This window comes from Bactrocera tryoni, chromosome 3 (genome assembly GCF_016617805.1).
Source record: "Bactrocera tryoni isolate S06 chromosome 3, CSIRO_BtryS06_freeze2, whole genome shotgun sequence".
Lineage (NCBI taxonomy): Eukaryota > Metazoa > Arthropoda > Insecta > Diptera > Tephritidae > Bactrocera > Bactrocera tryoni.
Window position 1 is genome coordinate 14,606,675 of NC_052501.1, and position 11,695 is coordinate 14,618,369.

The 11,695-nt window shown below is 40.8% G+C and overlaps 1 protein-coding gene across 1 annotated transcript; it reads left to right on the top strand.

The window, feature by feature from the left end:
- The first annotated feature begins 9,170 nt into the window (after positions 1 to 9,170).
- LOC120771057 (peroxisomal membrane protein 11B) lies at positions 9,171 to 10,478 on the top strand. The gene is made up of 3 exons (XM_040098863.1): positions 9,171 to 9,420; positions 9,482 to 9,597; positions 9,665 to 10,478. The coding sequence occupies exons 1-3, from the start codon at positions 9,359 to 9,361 to the stop codon at positions 10,228 to 10,230; spliced, it is 744 nt and encodes a 247-aa protein (XP_039954797.1). The 5' UTR covers positions 9,171 to 9,358; the 3' UTR covers positions 10,231 to 10,478.
- Positions 10,479 to 11,695: the final 1,217 nt, after the last annotated feature.

The window sequence follows — 11,695 nt, forward strand, 5'->3', positions numbered from 1 at the left end:
CATCTTTCAAGCAGAAGTCTTTGCTATAAGTTGGTGTGAAGAAATCAATATCCATCGCAACTATGCGGACGGTACCAACGTCTTCTTATCGCACTCTATACTGGGCACAGCAGGCTCAAGAAACATTTGCGATGTTACACATAGGGGCATAGTTTCTTGCAAAAACTGGCAATTTTGCGACAGGGTTTGCCCGGAAAGTAATAGGACTGATTTTCTTCCGCCGTGACTGTACTTCGGAGCGTGCGCTCACCAATTGGATACGGTACAGAGCGTTCCTAACTAACGAACGAGCGGCTGTTCAGTTGTCTCCGAATACACGGAGAATCAGGACAAACATTTTTGACGTGTTTCTGTGGGTGGTGCAAGCCGAAAATGTAGCGTTCGTTAGAGCAGAGTTACGCAATTAAATTCTATGTGAAACTCGGTAAATCTGTGACAGAGACATTTGATAAGATCAAGTTCGCTTACCCAGATGATGCTTTAGCAAAGAGTGGTGTGTGTCGGTGACACTAAGCCTTTTTGGAGGGCCGGGAAGAGGTCGCTGATAAAGACCGGAAGAATGACCAAATCCAAAGTTAAAACGATGCTCATTGTCTTTTTTGACATCAAAGGCATCGTCCACCATGAATTTTTTCCTCCTGGACAAACCGTCAACGCCAAGTTTTACCTGGAAATCCTCAAAAGACTCAAACGAAGGGTCAATCGGGTCCAACAAGACTTCGCAGCCGATTGATAGTTGACCACGACAACGCCCGGCTCACACCGCATTTCTTGTGAACAGCTACCTAACTAAGTCCGACATCCCAACGCTTCCGCAGTTGCGCTACAGCCCAGATGTGGCCCCTTCGGACTTCGGCTCTCAAGACTATTCCGGAGAACACTTTCCGTGACGCCTTCAGTGTTTGGAAATCGCGTTGGCAGCACTACATCGACTCAGAGGAGTCTATTTTGAAAGTTTTTAAAGTATTGTAACGATAGGTTCTATAAATTTTTTTTAAATCTACTCAATCCTATTACTTTTCGGACTAATCCTGTATTATACCGCGCAGAAACGTGAACGATGACGAACAGAGTTGAAAAAGTACTTGAAATATATGAGAGAACTGTTTTCCGCAAGGTCTTTGGAGCCTATCGTGTAAGCGATGAGTATTCTACTAGTGGTTAGGCCATGGAAAAAGATGATGCAGCGAAAAGTAGACAACGAAAGCAAGGACCCCACGGATCTAATGGAACTAACAACCAGATCGACCCACGGTTGTATTGCCAAAGAAGAAAATACTGCTTGGTAAGATCTATTGTCTATGCGTGTATATTTGTGATCCATTTAAGCCCTAGGAAGGAACTAACAAAGAACTACTACTAGGAGAAACCTGGAAAATAGTTTACCAAAGAGACCTCTGTACAAAGTAGTCAGCAAAACTCAATAACCATTAGATCATTACTCTGAAACACCGTGCAACACTGCTCACGAACAATAATTCATTACGGCGAACATTTTTTGTTATATCCAATACACACTTTATTGTGCATTGTTATGCGTGCGAGTAATTTTCACTAACTACGAGCGCTTCTGCTGGAGGGTGCGTGGGTGTGGGTGGGCGCCAGTTGGCCTATTCAATTTCTTTGATTTTATGCGCTTCTTATCACGCCCATTACGAGTCACCGGTGACCGTTAGTTCTCATTATATCTCACTTCAATTCCAACACCACATACACACGCACACACAGAAATATGCATGCAAATGTATGCGTGTTTGTTCGTGTGTGCATTGCCATGGATAACAGTTACTCAGGTGTCAAAGATAAATGCAGCTCATGTAATAATAACGGGTTATCATTTCGAAATTACCACTTTATGGATTTTAATGTGCTTAAGTGTCGTAAGTGTTATGGAATTCTTTTGAATGCAAATATGTTTCGTTGAATTGAATAGCACACCATAAGTGTTTTCATGTCAGCACAGGACGTTGTTGTTTTTGGTGCGCAGCATAGTGCGTTGTGTGGGCGTTTAACTCTTGTTCTTGTATATATGTATGTACTATTTACATATGCAAATATGTGAGGGTATGCGAACTTGGTTAAATTAGGCCAAAAATTACATCTGCCCACATATGTATTTCATAAGGCTGTGCAAAAAATAGCCTTAAATATCATATTATGTAAACTTTTGTGCCATATTTAGAATTTGTGAATGCTTACTGTTTAATTTAGAATACCACCCCGAACTGACAAAAAACCTACATTTTCACTATTTTAATACAAATCTTTATTATTGCCTTCAAAAAAAGTGGGATTTTATCAGCGTGACTTTAGACCTGAAAAATACAATTGAGCAGATATTCACCATGCGCCAAATCTAGGAAAAGACCCGTGAAACGAAGATCGACACACACCACCTTTTCGTCGAATTTAAAGCCCTCTTCGACAGCACGAAAAGGAACTGCCTCTATGCCGCTATGTCTGAATTTAGTATCCCCGCAAAGCTAATACGGCTATAGTAAAAGCTGACGTTGAGCGCCACCAAAAGCTCCGTCAGGATCGGGAAGGACCTCTCCGAGCCGTTCGATACTAAACAAGATTTCAGACAAGGAAACTATCGTGTGACTTCTTCAATCTGTTGCTGAAGAAAATAATACGAGTTGCAGAGAAGGTACAATCTTCTATAAGAGTGTACAGTTGCTGGCGCATGCCGAGGAGATTGATATCATTGGCATCAAGAACTGCACCGTTGGTTCTGCTTTCTCCACACTGGATAAGGAAGCGAAGCAAATGAATCTGGTCGTGAACGAAGGCAAGACGAAATATCTACTGTCATCAAACAGACGTCGCAGTCGCGATTTGACTCCGACGCCACTGCTGACTGACATAACTTCAAAGTCGTAGATAATTTCGTCTATCTTAGAACCAACATTAACACCAACAACGATGTCAACCTCGAAATCTAATGCAGAATAACTCTTGCCAATAGGTGTTACTTCGGACTGAGTAGGCAACTGAGTCTGAGGCAAAGTCCTGACTCGACGAACAAAAACCAAACTTTATAAGCCACTCATTATTCCCGTCCTGCTATATGTTGCAGAGGCATGGACGATGACAACATCTGATGAGTCGACGTTACGAGTTTTCGAGAGAAAAGTTCTGCGGAAGATTTACAGGGTTTGTCCGAAAAGTAATAGGACTGAGTCGATTTAATAAAATTTATTAAATCAATCGTTATAATTTTTTAAAAACTCTTTCTGCGTCGATGCAGCGCTGCCAGCGCAATTTCCAAGCATTGCAGGCGTCACGGAAGGCATTCTCTAGAATAGTCTTGAGAGCCGAGGTGCAAGCTGCTTGGATTCCCACTGTCGTCTCAAAATACTTGCCTTTCATCGGCATGTTTCCGACAAGGCAACAAAAAAATACGGCGGTCACTTCTGGGCTGTAGGGCGACTGCGGAACCGTTGGGATGCCGGCCTTGGTTAGGTAGCTATTCACAAGAAAGGCAGTATGAGTCGGGGCGTTGTCGTGGTGCAACTTCCAATCGGCTGCGATGTCTTGTCGGACCCGATTGACTCTTCGTTTGAGTCTTTTGAGAACTTCCACACAAAACTTGGCGTTGATGGTTTGTCCAAGACCTGCGATGTCAAAAAAGACAATGAGCATCGTTTTCACTTTGGATTTGCCCACTCATCAGCGACCTATTGCCGGCCCTTCAAAAAGGTTTGGTGCCACCGAAACACACCACTTCTTGCTGCCTAGGCCATATTGCCTGAATGGACGAAAACACTTTCACTGGTGAAAGTGTTCGACGCAGTACCCGCTGAGAGAAGCAGAAGAAGAGGAAGACTACCACTCTTTTGGAAAAACCAGGTGGAGAAGGACCTGGCTTCGCTTGGAATCTTCAATTGCCGCCACCTTGCGACTGGCGCGCTGCTGTTCACTCGGCTATAACCGCGTAAGCGGTGTCTACGGCAGTAAAGAAGAAATATTGTTTTGATATGACATTTGGCACAGATGTCAATGACAGTCATACCAACCTAGTAAATTAGTAGTCAATTTATTTTGCGATAGTGCCGCCATCAATTGGAATGTCCTCGTTATTCTTATATAAGCCGTTATCATGTACCACTGTACTGCTTTTACACATATTTACATCGTAATTGATTACGGTATATGAATATTATAAATAGATTTTAGGTGAATAAGTTCGCAAAGTTCAAATTAGAAAGCATTACATTTCTTATGTGCGCCTAATTCATTTTACTTTGTGACAATTGTCGACATTGATGCCACTTTAATTGTAGACCCACAAACATGCATACTTATTTACATACATACATACAATATTTGAACTTGTTACGCGACGCATAAAAATCTCATTTCCTTATTATTTTCCTGCGAACCGAAGACGCTTTTGTGCAACATTTGCTGATGAAAGTATAAAATAGCCAAGTCAAAAAGGTGACAATACATCAAAGTATTTCCGACGACATCTACCAGCAGCAGATCGCCAGCAACCCATTCTATTACTGCAATCTTGTGTGTTGTTGTTGGTGCTGACAAATTTCGTGTAATAGTCTCTCGGTTAGGTTGGCCAAAATTATTATAGCTGGCGGCACTGGCAGGCCCTTGGAAGTCTTTGCACACACACATACTGCTTACGCTGCAATCGCTGAACCCCACACCCCACACAGCCATTTTCGTCCAACCACTACTGACCTTCGCTTTTCATAATCCACAAAGTGCCCGGGTCGCTCACAGCACTTCACAAAGAGTTAATTTGATTAGCGACACTTTTTGTTGTCTCCGTTTTGTCATAGTAGCTTTTAGCATTGAAACCATCATCGCCAGCATCAAACCGAATGGCTCCACCACTGTAAATGGGTACGTGATAGATGGAGTGGATGGTGGCAAGTGTTGCCAATACTTAGTTGGGGGGTCCTTTGGCGCACGGATTGGCTGCGTGCTGCAGGTGTAAATATGGTTAGGTTACTTCGTGGTAGCAAAAATAATTTGCAGTAAAAGCTTTACGATTACACTCGAATTGGCAGTGCTTTGTGGTTTCATACATATAGAGTACCACAGGCAAGCGGAAAAAATCATATGCAATTGGGACGTTTAAAAAAAGCTGATATGCAATCGAAAGGCAATTCGATTTTATTTCATTTGATTTGTGTTGCATCAGCGCCATCGTGGTAAATTAAGAGCTTTGTGGTCAGATGAGGAAAAATTGCCATCCGATGCAGTTGTTTGAATGGATCGTGGGTGGAGAGTATTAAAGGAAAACTAATTTGTGGTGAAATGAGTTTGAGGAGCCACTGAGGTGTATGTGTATATATCTAAATTTACATATATTTTAATACAAATCCATTTTATTGCCCTCAAATTACACTCTTTCTTAGTCAAATCAAGCACGCCAATGCTTAATCCAACTTTCCATAAATTTATTGTAAGTTTCGGCTGGGATGGATTTAGTGTCATCAGCTAATTTTGATTTTTGCGGTAACAGTTCGTTTTTTGTTCGTCAGTAATGATGCGTTTAATAACTGGAGAGTCCTCAGCGACTGAGCGTTGTATAAAACGGGACTTCCAATGTACAAGTCCGAGTTAAGAAAGGCAAAGAGCACTTCATGGAGAAGATTCTGCGAAATAGATGGAGGGCTATCATTAGTCCTCTAGGTACAGGCGTATACTCGCAAAGAACCCCACCTCTCCGAGTCATCTTAAGGTCTAAATGGGAAGTGGGCCCAAAGCAGTGAAGATGTTCCTTCATGCTCCCTTTCCGACCAATACGTTCTCTGGGCGGATATCTCTCGGTGTACTGCAAAAGGATTGCGCGGCCTTTGTCGACCTTTTGAATGATCGGCACTTGACTTGGGTGATCAATTAGTTCAACCCTTTCAAGTCCCCTCGATCGGATGGCATCATACTAGCGCAGTTGCAGCTGGCTGTTAAGGTGTCATGCAACTGGCTGGCACCTATGTATGTACGCGACTGGGTTACATTTGGGAGCCTGGAGGCGAGTCAAAATTACGTTCATTCCGAAGGCTGGTAGGGACCCCCACGTCACGGCCAAGGACTTCAGGCTCAACAGCCTCTCATCCTTCTTACTAAAAACTCAGGAGAGACTGACGGACTGCCACATAAGGAAACGTATGCCGATGGATCATTTAGCAAAGGCTGGTCAGTGAATACTGCCCTGCATACTATCGTGTTATGACTTGCAGAAGCCAATACGGTTAAAAAATTCCTTCCTTGATATTGAGAAAGCTTTCAATAACGCCCTGCCGGAAGCAATCATAACTGCTCTGGACGGTATTGGGGTTAAATCAAACTTCAAACCTCTAATTTTCAGTCTTCTGTGCGACAGAGTGATTGAGACGGAATGGGGCAACGTGCTTGAGGAAATGTGAGTGGGGGAAACCCACAAGGTGGAGTTCTCTATCCTCTTCTATGGAGCCTGCTCGATATCGACCTACTTCAAAAACTTGAGGATCGTGGCTGCCGGGTGATTGCCACTTATGTCCAAAGGAAAGTTACGGAATACCGTGTACGAGTCGACGCAAGGGTATCTCAGCGACATAACAAATTGGGTAGTCGGAAGTGATCTTGCCATCAACTCTACAATATCCAGGTGACACCGCTGCCCCAAATGCATTCGTCTGCAACAAGCGGATATAGTGAAATATTTTGGACTTATCCTGAATAAGAAACTTTCATGAAAACTGAATTTCGAAGAGAGAGCAAAAAAGGCATGGATTGCCTTATACTCCAGTAGAGGAGCCATTGGCAGAAGGTGGGATCTCTAACCGAAATAGGTGAGTCCATTATGTTCTATGGAGTCTTTATGTGGTGGAGAGCTCTAGAAAATACCACACTTGCAAAGAAACTCGAGAGCGTTCAACGGGCGGCGCTCATCAGCATGTGTGGTCCACTCGAACCATGGCACTCAACGACATCTTGCACATGTTACCTGTAGACATCGTCGAAAAATGTATGGCTACCAAAGGTACTATCAGACTCAGAAAATCTGGGTTCCTGAAAGTATACGTGTCTGAACACTCGGAAATGTTCACACACTTTGACTTCATACCGAACCACTTGGATCATGGATTCGCCAAACCGAACTCTGGCTGCTCCTTCTCTGCCCATATACCGGCGAGGGAGTAGTGGGTGGAAAGAAACCGAAGGAGGAAAGGTACAGTGAGCTTCTTTACGAATTGGTCAAAGTTTTAGGAGAAAGGTTGCGGACGGGTTTACTATCAGGAGCTTTCTATCAACTACAGCTTCAGACTTCCGGATTATTGCAGTATTTCCAAGCCGAGGTTACAGCTATTAAGGTAGCAGTAAATTTACTGCTCCAAAGTGTAGGCTACTTCAGGGAAGTGACCATCTACTCAGACAGCAAGGCGGCGATGCAAGCCTTGGATTCATTAATAGTGCGTTCAGGGTTGGTCGAGAAGTGCCTAGCTTCGTTATCAAAAGCATCGAGTCTCTTTGCGATAAGACTGGTATGGGTGCCAGGCCACAGGGGAATCGCGGGAAAGGTAGCAAGGAAAATGGGTCGGCGCTTCCGTATCCTCTTGTGTTCTGCTACTAGGTAACTGTGCTTCGCAGGAGCTTAGCCAAAATCGATAAATGCGCTGTCGCAGAATCCTTTTGACCCAAGATCGATCGATGGAGATCTAGTGATCTCTTTGCCTGAGGACGGTTAGTCTCTAATTAGTTGTGGAGGTTTTAACAGGTCATTCCCTTATAGGTGTCCTTGCTGTAAGGCTAAGAATCTTACCAGACGCCATCTGCAGAACTAAACACTTTCTTCTTGACTATCCCGCGTTTGGGAGGGCACTTGGGATCGCATACCATCAGAGTTCCAACCGAAATTGCGGGAATGGAAATTAAACGCCAGTGCGAATTTGTATCAGCTACTAAGCGTTTTGTTAATTTATAAGTTTGAACATAGGAGTTCTTCTTTTCTATGGCTTCACAAAGGAGTACATAGAGCCGTCCACGTGTGATCTGTTTAGATCAGACTTCTAACCTAACCTAACCTCAGCTAACCATCTTTTTGCGACCTCTGTTCGACACAGTTTTTGCCAAAGATACGATTCTTTTGATACGACTCTAGCATTGACACGACGCACCAAGCTACAACCGAAGCGAACTGTCAAACATTCAAAGTAAATGTCATATAAGAAAGGATCTGCCAATCTTCATAATAATTGTGAACAGAGCGTAATTTTTTTTTTTTTCAATAATTACCTCACGTCAAATACATGGAAAGTAATGGTACGAAACATAAATATGTATATAACATCTATTTTGATCGTTATGGTATATTACACTGGATTTTAACTGAAAATATTGATCAGGCAAACAAATGGGCAATACTAAAAATATATTTAATTTATTAAATTTTTTTACGTGCATCTGCTGAAAGAAACGGCTTGAAGTGAAAACTGAGTATTTAAAATACAGAAATGACACTTTATTGCCAGCAATAGTAATCAGGATAATGATTAAGCTAACAATTGCCAGCCATAAGCATTAGCCATATTGAGATCAACAAGTTCATTGATTCAATTTCAAGATAACTCTTCAAAAGTATAATTATTCAGATACAAATTGCTAGCCTTAAACAACATGCAGTCTACACAGACAATATTGACAGCAATAAAATTCTCTAAATTGAGAGCCAGCGGCAAGTCATTGCTTCACTTCCATCTTGAGCATTCTCACCGGAGAATATAAGTCAATGATTAGGGCATTGTTTTTTGGACAAGTTAATTAGTACACCCTCTTTTTAATTTCGTAAAGCTTATTGGTTATGCTTACTAAATTTCGAATATATTTTCAAAATGGTTTTTTATTTTATGATAAAGATATTGCATCAATAAACAGAGAATACAAGTTGTTTAACTAATTATTCGACGGCGCCATCTAAAGTGCGACACAAATATATGGCAAAAAGATGGCGCTCTTGTACTTTTACAAAAATAAATTTACTTTTTATTTAAAGTACTCTAAAAACTTCTAAAACCTTGCAAAATCTTTTTTGTAATTTTTCTATTGTTTCAATTACGTCAGCATATTTCTTATATTCATTAAATTTCTGTAAATTCCTTCAAACCAAGTACTCACCACTGCAACAGCTGTAGCGCATTTTCAACACACCGGCATTTGACAGCCACAATTGGCAAGACAACAAAAATAAAACAGGTTGTAGATAAGTTAAACAAATTCGAGTTCTAATTGCATATGAAATTGTTTATTTATCCGGTTGAACCTTGAGCTAACCAATAAATTAAAAACACAGTGCAAATAACATTATCTACTCCAAGCAGAACACGAAATCACACGTAAATACGAAGAAAACATGAGTTTGGATAAGTTGGTATTGCTAAATAGTCAGACTGCCGGCCGTGATAAAATTGCTAGGTAAGATTTTCTAAGTGATTGCAGCTTTTCTGTGCAATTTTTGATGTATAATTGTAAATAGACTTGTGCAATATGCCTCGCGTGCTTTATGGGATTCACTGGAGAGTGTTGATGCCAGTCCAGCTCTGGCGGATAGCTTTAAAACTGTGGAGTATATATTAAGCACATTCCGAAAACGTAAGTCGCGCTGTGATTGAAACCTAAAATTATTGTCTCACATACATAACTACGATTTTATTTTTAGTTCTGCGTTTCGGTCGCTGTGTGGATATATTCTACTCTTCCTTACGCACCATACATTATCCCGATCTTACGATACGCGTGACACTGACATTGAGCAAACTCTCACAATCTTTGTTCCTACTCGCTGACCATTTCATGTGGTTGGCTCGCACGGGCCTCTTCAAGGGCATTAATACAAATCGTTGGGGAAAATTTGCTAATAAGTACTGGTTGTTATCGATTATAATGAATTTATGCCGAGATGTTTATGAAATATTTCAATTGATCGACTTACATAAGGCTGGCTCAAAAAGTGGTATAAGCCGTGCAAGCCCTAAAATATCGCCTTTGCGCGTGAATTCATTGCGCGATTTTAACAGATTGGCTCTACATTCGTATGCTTTAGTTTTGGGCCACAAGGATGTGGCTGTGGATACAGTGAAAAATTTATGTGACTTGTTTATACCACTAACTGCACTTGGTTACACTAGGCTGTCGCCGCGTACAATTGGATTGTTAGGTGCTATTTCCTCTGCAGCTGGCTTGTGGGCACTATTGGAACCGACAGCAAAGCTAACGCCAGCATAAATTCGAAGCATATTTTTATTAGATTAAGCATTAAAGTAATGAAACTACTTTTTCCTCAAGATATGTGTATTTTATAATGTTGTCTAAATTCCAAATTCCATGGTGCGATCAATTTTTTTGTACTCGACAGATTTTCATATATGACATAGTTATAAATGGATATGTATGTGTTTATATTTACGTATGAATAGCTTTGATTTCTTACATGTTTTCGCTGTTGAAAATAAAAAACGATATATTCTCTAATATTGTTGAATAATTTTTTTTGCTAACTGTGCTAATAATTGAAGACTAAGTCTGAAGTGATTTTTGATTACGTCATAAACGAGGTTAACGTTTTTTTTAAATAGTTATAGTATTTATCACAGTAGGCTTGTTGACTGAAATTATAACTTAAATAATGTCAATTCTGTGGGAAAAAACGGAGGAATAATGTGATAAAATCATTTAATTTAAATACTAGCGCAATGGTAAAGTCTTGAATGTGATAAATTTGGCATTTCGAGTATTTTCCAAGACCGAAAGAGATTCGCATTTATACCCAATCAATAATTGTTTGTAAGGCAGTCAACGGGTTGTCCATTGAATAGTTTTAGTATGCAATATGTATGTATGTATATAAGATCCGTTAAAAAGTAATTCATTATTTTTCCCATTCAGAGCCATCTGGTAATATATACTTATCTCGAGTTACATGTATCCGATTGTGTTATATGGCTATAGAAAGATAATATTTCGTACTAAAAAAAAAAATCTCAGACAATTTTGAGATTGCTTGACTTAGTATTGTTTGAGCTGGCATCAAAGCTGAGAATCTTTTAGAATTTTTCTTCGGTAAAGGCGAAAGTGTAAGCCAGCCAGCTGAAAATGTGACCAATGCTTATTGTTCTGATATTAATAACCAAACATTTGCTGTTTTGCTTTCGTCGATTCGGTTCCGATAATGATGCACCAATCTCTGGAAGGCTAATTCTCGAAAATGTGGATAAAAATAGAGAAATCGTGAAGTTCGATCGAAATGTAAACACTGTTTCGATTACCCAGGTGCTAAGCATTGCCCAAAAAACAATTTGGAATCATTTAAATAAGGCTGGATATAAAAAACAACCCGATGTCTGGGTGCCACACAAATTCACACAAAACGAACCTCGTAGACCAAATTTCCATCTGCGAATAGCTAACGAATCTAGACATTTCGGAAGCGTAGGGGTGAAACCTGGGGAAATCGGCGCAAACGGTGACCAACCCAGTATAAGATTTAGAATTATCCACATTGAGCTCCCTCCATACGGTCAAACTCTTATTTCGGACCTGTATTTTCAACGAATGGACCGTCAGAAGAAAGAGATCGATTTTTCGATCTCGAAGAATCGGCGCAAACGGTGGCCAAGCCAGAATTGTCTGTCAGAATGGTTTTGCTATGTGTTTTTGGTGGTATTGGCAGAGAATCATTCACTTTGAGCTT